This window comes from Canis lupus, chromosome 7, assembly GCF_011100685.1.
Source record: "Canis lupus familiaris isolate Mischka breed German Shepherd chromosome 7, alternate assembly UU_Cfam_GSD_1.0, whole genome shotgun sequence".
Lineage (NCBI taxonomy): Eukaryota > Metazoa > Chordata > Mammalia > Carnivora > Canidae > Canis > Canis lupus.
This window is the reverse complement of record NC_049228.1, coordinates 65,343,144-65,361,825: the sequence shown is the minus strand read 5'-3', so window position 1 is coordinate 65,361,825 and position 18,682 is coordinate 65,343,144. Positions and strand designations below refer to the sequence as shown.

General features: G+C 39.8%; 1 protein-coding gene across 4 annotated transcripts in view; it reads left to right on the top strand.

The window, feature by feature from the left end:
• Nucleotides 1-18,682, top strand: part of RBBP8 (RB binding protein 8, endonuclease) — a 101,136-nt gene that overhangs the window by 9,883 nt on the left and 72,571 nt on the right. The window contains exons 2-3 of one of the 4 annotated variants that reach the window (XM_038543668.1): nucleotides 7,735-7,836; nucleotides 12,076-12,281. In XM_038543668.1, the coding sequence (XP_038399596.1) occupies nucleotides 12,173-12,281 (109 nt within the window). In that variant the 5' untranslated portion in view covers nucleotides 7,735-7,836; nucleotides 12,076-12,172. Of the gene's footprint in view, nucleotides 1-7,723; nucleotides 7,837-8,149; nucleotides 8,396-8,637; nucleotides 8,946-12,075; nucleotides 12,282-18,682 lie in introns of those variants that run through there. The other 3 variants (XM_038543670.1, XM_038543669.1, XM_038543667.1) reach the window with 3 other exon arrangements.

The following is an 18,682-nucleotide window of genomic DNA, read 5'->3' as shown; positions in this document are numbered from 1 at the left end:
GAGATCTCTAAGCTGTACTTCTTAAATCTATTAACCACAGCTTCTTACACTCTTTGGATACATTCATAATCATTCAATTCTGTCAACAATCTTGTATGTAAAATACCCAAGGCATATATTATCTTCATATTACTGATAAATAACTGAGGCACAGAGAAGTTAAGATTTCTTGCTCAGTATAATTATTATTAAAAATTAGAATTTATTCAACCTATACATTACTTTATACTTACAGTTTCCAGCACTTACAATAATTCCCCATAGCAGAATGTTTGCACATACCTTCTGCCTGGAAAGCTTTCTACCATTCTACTCCCAATAGGCAAATTGCCTCAAACTTCTCTGAAATTTTCCTTAAGAAGTTTCACAAAAAAACAAAAACAAAAACAAAAACAAAAACAAAACAAAACAAAACAAAAAAAAAGAAGTTTCACATATATTATTTTATTTTTATAACAGCCCCTTGGACACAATATGAATATTCTCATTTTTCAGTTGGGGGAAATAAGACTCGCCTAGGAAACATGCAGATTATCAGAGAATCCTAGTGCTTAAATCTTAAATCCTGGGTCCTGTCTCCAGCTCAGGACTTGTACAGTATCCTAGGCCAGGAAAATGTCTATATGCCATCATCGATTTAGAACATAGTTTTTTGGAGCACTCCTTGCTCTGGTCCCTTCTGAGAGAACAACATAATTTAAGGCCCCTCCATCTACTTAGTTTTAAACTTACAACATGGAAGAAGCTTAAACTCAGGAGAAAGCTAGTATGAATGCTTCTGCTAACTCCTTTAGACGCTGATTTATAGGGGATCCGTGGGTGGCTCAGCAGTTTAGCCCCTGCCTTCGGCCCAGGACGTGATCCTGGAGACCTGGGATTGAGTCCCACATCAGGCTCCCTGCATGGAGCCTGCTTCTCCCTCTGCCTGTATCTCTGTGTGTCTCTCATGAATAAATAAATAAAATCTTAAAAAAAAAAAAGAAGCTGATTTATATTCATCTCTCAAATGTCCACCATTATAAGGCATGTAAAAGAACATGGGTGCCATAATTTCTACCGAGTATAATTATTAATGCAAAAAAGTCTAAAAAAATGAACTCAGACTGGTCCATATAGGAGGTGCTTCACTCCAACCCTGAGGGAGAGAGCCCAATTTATTTTTCTTTTCTAAATTACGGACTTAAATTGCTATCAAATTTTAAAATTCCTTTTAGTAACCTCTTATAAATTTTCTGAAATAAATACAAAAATGTACTGGGACTGCAAATTAGCCTTTACAGAATAATTTTTGTGATAGGTAATAACTACTGATCAAAATTTAGAAACTTTACTTGGTTGTTTTCTCAAAAATAGTTTCCAAGTTAAAAAATAGAAAAGCACAAAATAAACTTTATATAGATTTTATTGTTCAAAAATAGCATACTGTACTGGAAAGAGCATAGATAAAGGATTTATAGCCAGAAAACTGGGTTAGGAGTCTTGGATCAACTTACCTACTAGTTTGTACATATAGTGTTAGTCAAATCACCTAATTTCTCAACCTCTGTGAAAAAGATGAAAACCAGGGGCAGCCCCGGTGGCTCACCAGTTTAGCGCCACCTTCAGCCCAGGGCCTGATCCTGGAGACCCAATGGAGCCTGCTTCTCTCTCTTTCTCTCTGTGTCTCTCGTAAATAAATAAATAAATAAAATCTTAAAAAAAAAAAAAAGATGAAAACTGAAACTGTTCTACCTTTATGACAGTTATTTCTAGGCTCAACGGGAATATATGTAGGAAAAGTATTTTGTATTTTACTATAGCTAATTATTTTGAATCCATTTCCTATAAGTATTAAACAAACCACTCCTCAACTTGGAATTTCAGAGTAGTATCAATAAGTCAAAAAATACAATCGTTTTATGGCTTATATTATCTATTCCACAATATTCTTTAAAAATAATTTAGATAGGTCTGTACATAGTTATGAAGGAAATACTCTTGACTACAAAGAGTCATTTAAATCTTCCCTTTTTTTTTTTTTTTAAAGATTTTATTCATTTTATTCATGAGAGACACACAGAGAGAGAGAGAGAGAGAGAGGCAGAGACACAGGCAGAGGGAGAAGCAGGCTCCACACTGGGAGCCTGATGTGGGACTCGATCCCGGGTCTCCAGGATCACACCCTGGGTGAAAGGCGGCGCTAAACCGCTGAGCCACCTGGGCTGCCCAAATCTTCCCTTTTTTATTAGTTTATATTTCAAATGCCTTAAAGCTTCTGACCATATGATTTATCACCCAAACCAGGACATTTTTGAGAGTAAACAGGAGCCCTATTAATAATTAAACCAGAACAATAGATATTAACCAGACTTATTGCTAGTAAGCCAGGGGATATGGTCACTTTAGATAAGCATATTAGATTTGTCTTAGTATCATAAATAATCCACAAAAATAGTCACCAAAGGTGTGAGGTAAATTAAAACATAATTTAATTTCTAACACTTCTGACTATAACTTAAGTAAAATTGACAGGTATTGGCTAAAACTGAAGGTCTCCTCTAAGAACTAAATTTTTAAAAATTTATTCATTTACTCATGAGAGACACAGAGAGAGGCAGAGACATAGGCAAAGGGAGAAGCAGGCTCCCTGCGGGGAGGCCGATGTGGGACTTCATTCCGGAACTCCTGGATCACGACCTCAGTCAATGGCAGACGCTCAACCGCTGAGCCACCCAGGCATCCCTAAGAACTAAATTTAAAATGTAAACATTTTTGGAAAGGTAACTATCAAAACTTCCTTAACTGTAGACTGACATATGAATTAGGAAAAGCAAAAAGCTGATATTTTAAACAAAGTCTATTTTTCTCAAACAGAATAGAGAAAAATTGGGAAACAAAGTCTGCCAGTGATTTGAAGACAAACCTGTACTTTGTGAGGCATGAGTACATTAAAGATCACAACTATTTTTCAGGATTGAATAAATTCATCAATTCATAGATGGAAAAAATACCATGTAAGGCATGAATCATTATTTTTCTTAAAGTGGACAAAACAATATTAAATGTGTTTGCTCTTGTGAACCTACTAAGGACTGCTTCAACTGAATCCAACTGTCAGTGACTTATTCTCACAGCTAATCCTTCTTAAATTTTCCATTTACATTATTGTACCTAAATATTGTCCCCACAGCTTTCATCACGTTAGTATTATACATATGTATACAGAATGCAAGTATAGTACTATATTTACTGGATAAAAAGTTAAATATTACTTAGTTTTATAAGATTTTCAAAATAAAACCCACTTTTCTATTCTATGGTCTTACAGATCACTCTTAAATTCTTTTATCATCTCCATAGCAGTTAAGCTCTGGAGTTCTTATAAATGCCAATGTTAGAAGACCTAAGGGCTAACTAACAAAATTCCTGGGCTTAATAGACCTACATGCATAAGTATGAAATATTGTCAAGCAGCCACCAAATAATAAAATTATTGACCTGGAAGTAAAAGAAGACCTTTTCCATTCACAATAAATCATTTTGTAGTAACATATCATTATCATTCTATATTAGCCTGCCATCAATTTAAACGTAGGCAACTAACCAAATATACACTATATTGTATAGTGTATAGAAATCTTTATCAAGTATAAAGAGATAAATTGGGCAAATTATATATCTAATAAAACTTTGCCCATTACTGATGTGAAATGAAGTAGCTATATAAATAACACAAGCAGGGATGCCAGGGTGGCTCAGTGGTTAAACGTCTGCCTTCGCTCAGGGCATGATACTGGAGTCCAGGGATCGAGTCCCACATTGGGCTCCCTGCATAGAGCCTGCATCTCCCTCTGCCTATGTCTCTGCCTCTCTCTCTCTCTCTCTCTCTCTCTCTGTATATCTAATGAATAAATAAATAAAATCTTTTAAAAACAAAAAAACTACTTTAATAGTTTATAAAGAGAAATAAAGAATGTATATGTAGCCATAATAAAAATCAAGCTTCTTATATCTAAGTTGGAAGTTGGCCAGACTACATAAGGCTAATTTTTCTAATTGGAAAGCAATGTATAATCTTTAATGTCTGTTATAAGTACATTAATGACCATTTAAGACTGCCAAAATAAAAACTGTAATACTGACATTCTCTGTAGAATGTTAAATACATTCTTAAAACAATTATAAAACTGCTCAACCCAACTGGAATCTTGCCACCATCAATTCAAATCATAAACAAAACATTTTGGCACTTGGGGCAAGATCACTAACTGATATATACTCTTACCCACAAACAACACTTAGTAATTACTGTAAACAACTTAAAAAATTAAATCAAGTGTTCAAGTTGACACAAATGCTGACAGGTAACATAATTTTCTTTTGTCTCAAAACTTCTTTTCCCTCTTATCTCTCAAACAGCATTTTGTCTTGTTCTTAAAATAGTTCTGACTATAGACAGCTCAGCCCAGTTCACTAATATCGTGTGTTCATTTTTTTATTACAATATGCAAAACAAATACTAATACTAATTTTCTAAGTATTGAAAAAGTTTGGGAAACATTGTTCAAAGCCACAAAGTTTTCTCACTTATCTTTAGGACCTCATAATTTATTCTACAATGTGGGGCTTAAAGCTCCTATAGGGAGAGAATATCTATGAGTATATGAGTATGCCCACCATTTCCACTATTAAATGACCATCATAAAATCTCACATGGAGAATCTAAGAATTTTAAATGGATTCAAAGATTTTCTCCACTTACATAAAAAATAGCAATCCCTTAAGGGATGCCCAATTTATTCGTTTATCCACACAGTACAGACTTTATGGCAGGCACTGGGTTTCTGGAGATAAAAAACAACAACAAAAAAAAGGTAGACAAGACATGGTTTGGACCTCAAGAAATTTAGTTTAGTGGGGAGAGACAATTAATTAATTAGAACTAGTAAGCGCGGGACGCCTGGGTGGCTTAGCGGTTAAGCATCTGCCTTTGGCTCAGGATGTGATCCTGGGTCGAGTCCCACATCGGGCTCCCTGCATGGAGCCTGCTTCTTCCTCTGCATGTGCCTGTGTCTCTGCCTCTTTCTGTGTCTCTCGTGAATAAATAAAATCTTAAAAAAAAAAAAAAAAAAAAACTAGTAAGTGCAAGATGGGAAGGTACATAGTAACATAAGAGGATCTAATAGAAAAGACTATTAAAACTAGATAAAATGATTAGTAAATAGCTAGGCAAACAGCAAAGGTAGGTTTGGTTGATAATTCCAAACAGAAGTGAAGGCATGCAAAGACCTGCAAGACACTAAAAGGTCAGCAAGGCCTGGAGACACAATAGACAGTTCAGTTACTCTTCAGAGTATGCAGCCATTATCAGATTTTTCAGAAAGATCACAGTAGCTACAATGTAAAGAAGTGGACTCAGAGTGCGTAAAATTTACGGTGGGAGGAGGAAAAAATATTAGATTTCCATTTTTTCTCATCCTTTTAAAAAATGTCTTCAAAAATGTAATACTGGGGCGGCCCCGGTGGCGCAGTGGTTTGGCGCCGCCTGCAGCCGGGGTTGTGATCCTGGAGACCCGGGATCGAGTCCCAAGTCGGGTTCCCTGAATGGAGCCTGCTTCTCCCTCTGCCTGTGTCTCTGCCTCTCTCTCTGTGTCTCAATGAATAAATAAAATCTTTAATAAAAAAAATAATAATAGTCATGAGTTAGCTCAGAAGTACTAATAAGGGCTAGCTTTTTTTTCTGAACACCTCCTGTGTATCTAAACATTGTACTGAGCAGTTTACATGTATTCAATCATATACTCTTCATAACCCTGTATGGTTGATACTATATCCTCATTTTACTGGCAAGAAAAGGTGACAGAGAGATTAAAAAATCAGTCAAAGCTCACTTGTTAAGGAAGTATTAGAGCAGGATTCAAACCCAGAAGTCTGTCTCCAGATCCCAACTTACCCATTAGACTATATACCATTTTTCAACAATACATGTACACAATTTATATATATATATTTTTAAAGATTTACTTATTTATTCATTCAGAGAGAGAGAGAGAGAGAGAGAGAGACAGGCAGAGACACAGGCAGAGGGAGAAGCGGGCTCCATGCAGGGAGCCCGATGTGGGACTCGATCCCAGGTCTCCAGGATCACACCCTGGGCTGCAGACCGCGCTAAACCGCTGCGCCACCGAGGCTGCCCTCTTTTTTTTTTTTTTTTAATTAAGCTCTACGCCCAAAGTGGTGCTTGAACTCATGACTTCAAGACCAAGAGTTGGCAGTCTCAGTCTACCGATAGAGCCAGCCAAGTGCCCCTATTTTTTTTTTGAATGTATACAACTTAAAATTTAAATATATGGATGAATTGAGAATACTCACATTTTTTTCTGAACACCAGTGAAGAGAAAGGTTTAGGTGGGTTTGTTGGTTGGGTAGATACGGAAAATAGACTAGCAGACCAGGTAAGAGAAAGTGGTATATTGGAATATGGTGGTAGTGAAGGAAAGAAGGGGATTAATTTGGAATATATTTGGTAAGTAAAACTGAAGTAAAAATCCTAGGTTGGATACAGGGGCTAAAGGGGAAAAAGGTGCCAAGGACCAGATTCTTTGGATTCTGACTTGTATAAATGCATTGGACAGCGGAACCTCAGCAGAGGCCAGAGGAACAGGTTAGGTCATTTTGTTCTGACAGTTTTTCTTTGGACCACAAGTACACTGTTCTTCCAGTGTACTATTATTATATGACAAACTGATTACAAGTTCTTCCCATTTATAACAAAACTGTTTCCATTCTAAACACTTATACTACCAATTATGCCTCCTGTGTTGTATCAGAAGTGACGGTCAATTTTTCACCCATTTTCTTTAAAAGTGTTATGAAGTCTTATAAAATTTAGAAGCAAATGGATGCCTGGGTGGCTTAGCAATTGAGCATCCGCCTTCAGGTCAGGGCGTGATCCTGGCTGTGGGGATCCAGTCCCACACTTCGAGGAGCCTGCTTCTCCCTCTGCCCATCTCTCTGCCTCTCTCTCATGAATAAATAAATATTTTTAAAAATTTACAAGCAAATGATAGATTACTGTCATAGGGTAATGAAGATTCAGTAACTCTCTTCCCTAAAGAAACCAACGTTCCTATAGCATTGCTAGAATGGTATAGAAACACCCCGTGGGGGCCATTCCAAAAGGAGTAAGCTCTGACAGTCATCCCTTAACACTGGGAGTGAGTGGAAAAATTACCTTTACAGTTAGTATCTATGGTCTCCTAAATACTGCTTAACCTCTAAAAGTTCCTAATACTATCCTGTCTTCCACCCAGATCTTAGAAGTACTACAGAAAAGGACTGAACCGCCTTAAAAGATCCTGTTGATTCTAGCCTGTTCTGTTTATTTTCAACTTCATTTGTAGAATTGTTAATGCTAACACGCTTCTTTTATTAATCAAAATAAATAAGAAAACATATCAACGGTTTGAATGTTATAAACAGCCACAGGCACTGTTGATTTTTTTTTTTCTTAACATTAAAATAGGGGATCCCTGGGTGGCTCAGCGGTTTTGCACCTGCCTTCAGCCCAGGGCGTGATCCTGGAGTTCGGGGATCGAGTCCCACGTCGGGCTCCCTGCATGGAGGCTGCTTCTCCCTCTGCCTGTGTCTCTCTCTGCCTCTCTGTGTCTCATGAATAAATAAGACATTAAATTACCTAAGAGCTTGTTGGTCCAACAAATAATACTAGTCACTTCTGATTCCGTCTCATTTCAGGGTCTTCAGGAACTCTGCCTGCAATCTCAGCAAAATACACCTCGTCTTGCCACACGGCCTCAGCGCCCGGTCCTGTCCGCTCCCATCACTACTGAGCTGCAGGTAATAGCTCCAGGGCAGACACTACGGTCCGCTCCCTCCTCGGTTCTAACCTCCAGGAGGTTCTCGCACATGCTTGCCCGAAAGGCGCCGAAGTCAGACGCACCGCGGGCTTGAAGTTCCCCAGGCAGAAAAGCATGCGCTTTCTCCAGCGCATCTCAACCAAAGCGCCGCGGCCGCCAGCTCCCGGGGCGGCTCCCGAGTCACAGGCAGCGGCGCGGGGACACACGGGGCACCACCTCGCTCGGCCGCGGGAGGCGCGGCGTGACGTAGCGGGAACCCCGCGTGACGTCACGCGGACCCGGGCGCGGGGCGGGGCCGGGCGCCTCCCAGCCCGGCCAGCGGCCCTCGGGCGCTCCCCCGCCTCCGGAAGCGCGAGTCTCCCCGAGGGGCCGGCTTTCCCGGAGGGGGCTTGGCGGATTAGTGAGGGGAGGAAGAGCGAGCGGCTGCCTCCTCACAGCCCCGGAGCCGTGCTTGCTTCCGCGCGGGGGCTTTCGAGGATCCCTGAGGCGATCTCGGAAGCCGTGAGTGAAGAGGCACCTCCTTCCCCGAATCCGGAGCGGTGGGTCGTAGCGGCTACTTCCGGTCTGGGGCCCGGCGACCTTCGGCCGGGGTGGGTCGGAGGGAGGACGAGCCCGCGCTCCCCGCGGGCCTTTGGTTTCCCGCGCGCGCTGCGGACCGGCCTCCCGGCGCCGAGCCCGCCCCGCGCATGCGCCGGGGGCGCGTCGCGCGCTGTGCGCCAATCGCGCCGCGCGGGGTTTCGCGAGTTCGGGTGACGGCGGTGGCGGAACTTTGCGCGGCGCAGGGCGGAAGAGCTGGCGGCCGCGGGCCCTCTGCACCTCTGCTTTGCCGGGAGGAGGACCGGCCCAAGTCCCCGCTGGTTCACCTCGGGCGCCTGTGTGACTCCGGGCGCGGCTCCCGCCCTCCGTGTGCGAGGACGTGTGGTGGGTGCGACAGGAAAGAAACTCTCTCCGAGCGCCCTCCCTGTGGTGGCTGACACTGCCGCAGGATGCGTGGGAATGAGTCACATTATTACGGACCTTTGAGCGCGGGAGGCACTTCGAGACGCGAGGTGAACATTTTTGCGAAATCAAGGCACGTCATCGTGCAAGGTAACGGTTCCAGCTGAAAGCGGGATTTTGACAGGACGGCTGGGCGTGCAGCATAGGTCGGAGAGGGCTTGCGAGCCAGAAATGCCAAGTTTCGTGTTGTGTTAGTCAGTGGTTTTTATGTGGGGGAAAAAGACTTAAAAAAAAAAAGAAAAGATTTTATTTATTTATTCAGAGAGACACGGGCAGAGGGAGAAGCAGGCTCCACGCAGGCAGCCTGACGTGGGACTCGATCCTGGGTCTCCAGGGTCACGCCCTGGGCTGAAGGCGGCGCTAAACCGCTGGGCCACCCGGGCTGCCCCCCCCCCCCGTTTTTTTTTTTAAACTACTTCTGAAGACACATTGAAGAATGCTTGTTTTACACTATTGTTTTTGTCATTTAATACCATGCGATTTAAATCCTTCATTAAGGTAAATAAGACTTAACTATCACTTAAGAGAAATAATTATTTTTCTTGGGCGGCAGTATTCTGTAGTTAATTAGCATCACTTGTGAGCCCCCTCCCCCCACCTCTTTACCGGTGTCCCAGGGATTTAGTAGCCTTTGTTGGACCTGACGGTATGACCTCGGGCGAGTTACTTAATCTCTTAAACCTGATTCTCCAACTCTAAAATGAAATTATTATTTTTTTAAATGAAATTATTAACAGTAGTTGTTTTACAGAGTTCTCAAGATTAGGTTTTAAGATATAATTATAAAACCTTACAGTATCTTTTTTTTTTTTTTAAATTTTTATTTATTTATGATAGTCACAGAGAGAGAGAGAGAGGCAGAGACACAGGCAGAGGGAGAAGCAGGCTCCACGCACCGGGAGCCTGACGTGGGATTCGATTCCGGGTCTCCAGGATCGCGCCCTGGGCCAAAGGCAGGCGCTAAACCACTGCGCCACCCAGGGATCCCAGTATCTTTTTTTTTTTTTTTTCTTTTTCCATTATCTTACGTAGTAGTAAATGGTAGCTTTTGTTGACAATAGATAGGCCTGTTATCTTTTAGGGTTAAGATATAGTAGAATTCAGGCCTCTTTGGAATTAAAGCTGTATTAATCCATGCACCCAACCCCTCTTTTAAAAACTTAATTAAAAAAAAATAATAAAATAAAAAATAAAAACTTAATTACTGGGACACCTGGGTGGCTCAGCAGTTAAGGCGCCTGCCTTCAGCTGAGGGCCAGGATGCTGGAAAACCAGGATCGAGTTCCAGGTCGGGTTCCCTGCCTGGAGCCTGCTTCTCCCTCTGCCTCTCTCTCTGTGTGTCTCTCATGAATAAAGTCTTAAAAAAAAATAAAAACTTAATTACGGAAATAATAAATATACCCAAGAAAGAGACTAGAATTACAAACTCTGTCACACATCCATCCATTCCCTATATTCAATAATTGTCAAAGCAGCCCTTCTTATTTCATCCAACATTCGTTTTTTGTTTTAGCTGAAGTATTTGAAAGCAAATGCACAACAGGTGAATTCACCTGTAAACATATCTGAATATATCTCAAGAGCTAAGGACTTTTTTAAAAAATATATATTTTATTTATTTATTCATGAGAGGCTCAGAGAGAGAGAGGCAGAGACACAGGCAGACGGAGAAGCAGGCTCCATGCAGGGAGCGTGACATGGGACTAGATGTTAGGACCCCAGGATCAGGCCCTGGGCCGAAGGCGCTAAACTGCTGGGCCACCGGGGCTGCCCTTTTTTTTTCTTTTTTTTTTTTTAACATGAGCACACTATCATGCCCAAGACAATTAAAAATAATTCCCTAACATTATCTAAAATCCAGTACATGTTTTCTTTTCTTTTTTTTTTAATTTTTTATTTATTTAGGATAGTCATACAGAGAGAGAGAGAGAAAGAGAGGCAGAGACAGAGGCAGAGGCAGAGGGAGAAGCAGGCTCCATGCACAGGGAGCCCGACGTGGGATTCGATCCCGGGTCTCCAGGATCACACCCTGGGCCAAAGGCAGGCGCCAAACCACTGCGCCACCCAGCGATCCCCCAGTACATGTTTTCACTCAAAAAAGCCTAATCACAATTTTTAAAAAGCTTAATAAAGGTGTATTTTAACAGTATTTCTGTAGTGCTTTTAAAGTATCTTCACTCATCACTTTGCTCCTTTAGAAAGGTCATTGCTGGGGCGCCTGGGTAGCTCAGTCAGTTGAGCATAGGACTCTTGATCTCAGAGTCATGAGTTCAAGCCCCACCTTAGGCATGGAGCCTGCATTTACAAAAAGAAAGTCATTGTTCATTTTAGCTTCATCATCAGAGACCTTGAGAAGTGGTTTGTAAGAGACACTTAAATCAGTTTGGGCACGTTAGCAATAGTAAGGCCTTGGCTAAGGAGCCATATGTGAAATTTAGTAGACTTGTTTTACTCTTTTAGAAGTAGTTAGTTAATGGGTTCAGTTTAAGGACACATCTTAAAATGTTTATGAATCCACTTGAAGTTCTTAGCATACCATTGCTTCTTTTAGGGGCCACACAAATAATCATTCACCTCTACTCTGAGAGGGACACAGTATAGCCTTACTACCTTTTTGCCTTGTTGCTAGACATTTTTGTGTTCATAGATCTTTACTGTTCCTGTGTCTTGCTCACTGATTTCTCTTGTTATGGGAAAGGTATTCAGATCTTCAGGTGTATTCATCACAATCATCTTTCTTGCTCTTTTACAAGGTTTGTGTTTCTTGGAATATGTAGGTATGTAGATGTGAATGTTGTTTAAGTCAAAAGTATGTCAAGTTTTCCAGTTTTTGTTGCACTCCAGGCAACTCAAAAGTTTAACGAGGGAAAAAAAAAGTTTAACGAGGAATAAATTATTTTAGAAGGTGAAGCAATTAATACTGAGCATGAATGACTACAAACCTGTCAAAAGTAGAATCATCTCAACTTAAGTAATTGCTTCTTTCTAGGAGGACTTAGAGAAAGTTTGCCTGAAGATTTAGCTTAACTAAAGACCAAATAACTGCCATGAGGGTTCTCACCATAATTATCTTCTTCACTTCCTTCCCCCGAATTCTCAAAGTGATTGATTGTAGGTAAAGGAAAACTTGAGACGAATTGGCTAGGCTCAAAGATATTCTGACTTCAAATTACATACAGATAAATGCGAAATTCATTTATGTTGCCATCTGTTGTTTCAGGTATTTCAACTGTTGAAGACAACTTCATACCTATATAATGTAACAGAAAAAGGTCAGAAAATATTAGGCAGATAGAAGTGTGGAGCATTTTAACAAGATGAACATCTCTGGAAGCAACTGTGGAAGCCCTAGTTCTGTAGATGTATCTAATGACTTTAAGGAACTTTGGACAAAACTAAAGGAGTATCATGATAAGGAAGTACAAGGTAAAATCTTTTTTTTAAAATACTAATAGTGTTCTATCGAGACTAATAGTGATAACTTTGTGTGACAGTTCTGAGATCTCATTTATAAAGTACCTTTATTGTAAGTTTTTGTGACCCATTTATGGTTAAGCTTTATAACTATAGACAACTACTATAGAATGTAGTTCTTGCACAATATGTAGTTATTTACTTACAGTAATATGTGTGGTATGGTGGAAAGGGCATAGAAATTGTTGATTGAAGACTGGTATTTAAATTCTGAATTCATTTATTTCCTTGCTCTATGATCTCAGTTTAATAAGCTTTAAACTTAATTTTTTTCTGTAAAATTATTTGAAGCATTCTTTTTTTTTCTTTTTTTTTTTTTAAGTTTTTTTTTTTTTTTAATTTATTTTTGACAGTCACACAGAGAGAGAGAGAGAGGCAGAGACACAGGCAGAGGGAGAAGCAGGCTCCATGCACCGGGAGCCCGACGTGGGATTCGATCCCGGGTCTCCAGGATCGTGCCCTGGGCCAAAGGCAGGCGCCAAACCGCTGCGCCACCCAGGGATCCCTCTTTTTTTTTTTTTTTAGATTTTATTTATTTATGTATTCATGAAAGACACAGAGAGAGAGAGAGAGAGAGAGAGAGGCAGAGACACAGGCAGAGGGAGAAGCAGGCTCCATGCAGGGAGCCTGATGTGGGACTTGATCCTGGGACCCCAGGATCACGCCCTGGGCCAAAGGCAGGCACCAAACCGCTGATGAGCCACCCAGGGATCCCAACTTGTAGGATTCTTTATAGACTTTGAAATGCTACTTGTTATTCTCTAGGCCTTTGGGAATCTATTTGCTACCAAGCACTAAGATATAAAAACAAATGGCAGTTTGCCCTCAAAGAGCCTGAAGTCTAGGGGATCCCTGGATGGCTCAGCGGTTTGGCGCCTGCCTTTGGCCCCCGGCATGATCCTGGAGTCCCGGGATAGAATCCCGAATCAGGCTTCCAGCATGGAGCCTGCTTCTCCCTCTGCCTGTGTCTCTGCCTATCTCTCTCTCTCTCTCTCTCTCTCTGTGTCTTTCATTCATTCATAAATAAATAAATAAATCTTAAAAAAAAAGAGCCTGAAGTCTAATAGAGATAGAGTTATATAAGCAGATAATTACAGTGTAATGAAATAGGAGCTAAAAGGTTTATACAATGTACAGTTAGTGTGCAGAGGATTGAGCTATTTGATTGGGATGAATATATAAATATTAATTGTGATTGTGTTATAAGGTACTCCATCTAAAACAATTTTCAATTAAAGGTAAACTCAAGGGGCACCTGGTTGGCTCAGTCAGTTAGGCATCTGTCTGCCTTTGGCTTGGGTCATGATCCTAGAGTCCTGGGATTGAGCCCTGCATCAGGCTCCCTGCTCAGCAGGGAGTCTGCTTCTCCCTTTGCCTCTCACCCTGCTTGTGCTCTCATAAATAAAATCTTTTTAAAAATACAAAGGTAAACTCAAGGTATAATATTATTATCTGTCTAATTCTGTAACAGAATACATTTTTCCGATGCATGAGAAATGTGTGGTATTACATTTGTTTCTTGCTGTAACTATAGGTTTACTTATTTATTTATTTATTTTTAATTTTTATTTATTTATGATAGTCACAGAGAGTGAGAGAGAGAGGCAGAGACATAGGCAGAGGTAGAAGCAGGCTCCATGCACCGGGAGCCCGACATGGGATTCGATCCCAGTTCTCCAGGATCGCGCCCTGGGCCAAAGGCAGGCACTAAACCGCTGCGCCACCCAGGGATCCCAACTATAGGTTTAATTGTACAGTGCTTTGCAGCTTTTACGTTATGCTGGGGTGCCATTAAAACATGATCCACCTAAATCTAGGTGTTGGAACTTTCCCTGTGGTAAATGTAGTTTCTGGCAGAACTTCATCATAATGGACTCATCATTAATTGATTCTGAAACATGAGCCCCAGAAGTATTCTTGCATGCCTCCGGTGTACTTGGGAGACACTTATTGAAGGGGTGCACTTGCCATCTGCCATAACTTGTGAATAAGAATGAATCATATATAGTTATAGTTCTAAGGGATTTTGTAGTGTACCCTGTTATCTGGAAACACAAAGGAAGAACAGGGGTGCATGTGAGATTTACTGTCAGACCAGACTTTACAATCGAATGAAGTCAAGAGAACAGCATATGCAAAGGTTTGGCAGTTAATGGCCTTATTTTATTTTATTTTATTTTATTTTATTTCATTTTTTTATTTTTTTATTTTTTTTTTAAAGATTTTATTTATTTATTCATGATAGACGTAGAGAGAGAAAGAGAGGCAGAGACACAGGCAGAGGGAGAAACAGACTCCATGCCAGGAGCCCGACGTGGGACTCAATCCTGGGACTCCAGGATCGCGTCCTGGGCCAAAGGCAGGCGCTAAACCGCTGAGCCTCTCAGGGATCCCAATGGCCTCATTTTAATCAAGGAACTGTAGACAGGTTGGTATAGCCCACAGAGGGAATGAGGCAGGAGATGGGAGTTTATTGGGCAGGTGGATAAGAGATAATGCTAGAAAGGGAGATAGGCTCAGATTATGTAAAACAGTATGTACTATACTTAAGGGATTGTTATCATGCTTTGCCTTTAGGATTTAGTATAAATCCTACAACACCTATTTCTAAGGTTTGGGAGTAGTGCTGTGTTGAGAAAGAGATATACTTGTTAAGTCTGAGTTCTGGATGGAGGCTGCCATCTAAGATGCCATTTGAAAGCCATCTCACCTTTCAAAGGTAGTGGCGTTGTACAAGTTATTTAACTTTATGATGCATCAGATTCCTTATTTATAAAATAAAGATACTAATAATAGCTACTTCATAGTGTATTAAATAGTTTTATATATGTAAAGCATTGGGGAGAGTTTCTGGCACATAGTAAAGAAAATATGTGTTAGTGATTATGTGTTAGATATTAGAATGCTATCCTTCTGAAGCAGCACCATTATATTATCAATGCCTGCTGTGGACCACCATCCCAGCCAAGTACAATAAGATACTATTAAAAATTCGTAACAGAGGTTTCACATACTGATTCCTTTTATTTTCCTCTTTATGATTTTTGTGAACTAATTTCTAGAAAAAAAAAAAAACCAGAAAGAATGGCCAAAGTAAACATGAGAAAATTTAAATGGTTAAGAAATCTTAGAAAATTCTTATCTTCTATCTCTTTTGGCACGGGATAGTTACTCTCTCAAGGGAGAGTTACCATCTCTTTTTGAAGAATGGGGATAGTTACTTTTAAAAAATTGTCATGAGGGGGACGCGTGAGTGGCTCAGTTATTGAGCGTCTGCTGCCTTCAGCTCAGGGTGTGATCCCAGTCCGGGGATCAAGTCCCGCATTGGGCTCCCTATGAGGAGCCTGCTTCTCCCTCTGTCTGATTCTACCTCTCTCTGTGTGTCTTTCAGGAATAAAAAAAAAAATAAAAGTATATTGTCATGAAATATACATTAAGTTTTTAATCTTAACCACTTTCAGTTGCACAGTTGAGTGGTATTACATTCATAATGTTGTGCAACCATCACCACATCCATTTCTAGAGCTCTTCCATCTTGTAAAACTGAAATTTTATACCTATTAAACAATAACTTCCCATTTACCTGCTCCAGCCTCTGGCAGCCACTTTTCTATCTCTGTGATTTTTGACTACTGTAAACACCTTGTAAAAGTGGAATGTTACAGTCTTTTTCTGACTGGCTCATTTCATTTGCATGATGTCTTCGAGGTTCATCCATACTGTAGCATCAGAATTTTTTTCTTTTTTAAGATTGAATGATATTCCATTGTATATGCCACATTTTGCTTATCCATCTATTATTAGACATTTGAGTTGCTTCCATCCTTTTGCTATTGTGAATAATTGTTGCTCTGAACATGAGTGTACAAGTAATCTCTTCAAGATCCTGCTCTCAACTCTTGGGTATGTACCTAGAAATAGGATTGCTTAATTATATGGTAATTATATTTTTAATTTTTAATTACTATATTCTTTTCCATAGTAGCATTTTACATCCTCAGCAGCAATGCATGAGGATTATAATTTCTCCATTTTCTCACCATCCCTCCCTCCCTCCCTCCCTTTCTTTCTTTCTTTCTTTCTTTCTTTCTTTCTTTCTTTCTTTCTTTCTTTCTTTCTTTCTTTTTCTTTCTGATAGTGATAGCTATCCTAGTGGATGTAAGGTGATACTGTGGTTTTGCTTTGTATTTACCTAATGATTAGTGATGTTGAACATGTTTTCATGTGTTTATTGTCCATTTCTGTATCATTGGAGAAATGTCTATTCAAGTCCTTTGCCTATTTTTTAATCAGGTTTGTTTTTTTTGTTGTTGTTGAGTTGTAGAAGTTCTTTATATATTCTAGATATTAATCTTTTTTAAAAGATTATTTATTTGGGAGAAAAAAAGAGAATGCATGGGCAGAGGAGGACCAGAGGGAGAAGAGAGAGAATCTCAGATTCCCCACTGAGCGCAGAGTAAGAAGCAGGGCTCAATCTCACAATCCTGAGATCATGACCTGAATCAAAATCAAGGGTCGGATACTCAACCAACTGACCCACCCAGGTGCCCCTGGATATTAATCTTTTATCAGATAATATAATTTGCAAATATTTTCTCCCATTCTGTGGGTTGCTTTTTCACTCTGTTCATTGTGTCTTTTGATGCACAGAACTTTTAAATTTTGATACAGCCCAATTTATCTATTTTTTTCTTTTGTTGCCTGTACTTTTGGTGTCTTATCCAAGAAATCGTTGCCAAATCTATCATTTAGCTTTTCCCCTGTTTTCTTCTAAGAATCTTATAGTTTTAGCTCTTATGTTTAGATCTTTCATCCATTTTTTTTTCTTTCATCCATTTTGAGTTACATTTTGTATCTGATGTAAGGGCCATGCTTCATTCTTTTACATGTGGATATCCAGTATTCCCAGTACTGTTTGTTGAAAAGACCATTTCCCCGTTGAATGGTCTTGGCACCATTGTCAAAAACCATTTGATCATATATATGAGAGTTTACTTTTGGGCTCTGTATTCTATTCCATTGGTCTCCACTTCTGTCTTTATGTCAGTACTACACTGTTTTGATTACTGTAACTTTTAGTTAAGTTTTGAAATCAGGAAGTATGTGATCTCTAGTTTTGTTCTTCTTCAAAATTATTTAGGCTATTGGGAGTCCCTTGAGATTACATGTGGATTTAAGACATTTTTCTATTACTTCAAAAATCCAAAAAAAAAAATAAAAAAGAAAGAAAGAAAAAAGAAAATCCTCATTGGGATTTTGATAGAGATTGCATTGAATCTATAGATCTTTTTGAGTAGTCTTTTAGACATCTTAACAATATTTAGTTTTCCAGCCCATGAACATGCCATGTCTTTCTATTTAATTTGCCTTCTTCAATTTCTTTAAGGAATATTTTGTAATTTTCTTTGTCTAAATATTTCATTTCCTTGGTTAAGTCTATTTTAAGTATTCTTTTTGATGCTGCTATAAATGGAATTGTTTCCTTCATTTATTTTTTCTTTATAAGTTCATTAATTTTTTTTTTGTTTAAGTAATCTCTACACCTGACATAGGGCTCAAACTCACAACCCTGATCTCAAGAGTCACATACTTTTCCGTCAAGAGTCGCATACCCTTCTGACTGAGCCAACCAGGCACCCCTCATTTCCTTTTCTAATTGTTAGCTTATAGAAACACAACTGACTTCTATGTATTGATTTTGTATCCTGCAACTTTGTTGGAGGTCTTTACTTATTAATTGTAGTTTTTTTCATTCCTAGCTGAAATAAACATTAAAAGCTCTGTAATTTTTTTTTATTATGAAAGGTTGGGGTTCAACTACCTCTACTATACAAGTATCCCTTACTCTTCTAGTCTCATTCTTTGATAGATCATTCTGTTTCATGTTTTCATTAAAGCCCTCTTTCAGCATATAGAATTGCTCATGCAACTAGGGTGTAATTTCATTTAGAAATCCAGGTATTGGGGTACCTGAGTGGCTTAGTTAAGCAGCTGCCTTCACCTCAGGTCATGATCCCAGGATTCTGGGATCAAGCCCCAAGTCAGGCTTCCTTTTCTTTTTTTTATTTTTATTCTTTTTTTTTTTTTTTTTTAAGATTTTATTCATTTATTCACGAGAGACACACAGAGAGACAGAAGCACAGACACAGGCAGAGGGAGAAGCAGGCTCTATGCAGGGAGCCTGACATGGGACTCGATCCCAGGTCTCCAGGATTGCACCGTGGGCTGAAAGCAGCGCTAAACCTCTGAGCCACCCAGGCTGTCCAGGCTTCCTTTACAATAGGCAGCCTGCTTCTCCTTCTCCACTGCTTGTGCTCTCTCGAGTACATACTTTCTCCCTCTCTCAAATAAAT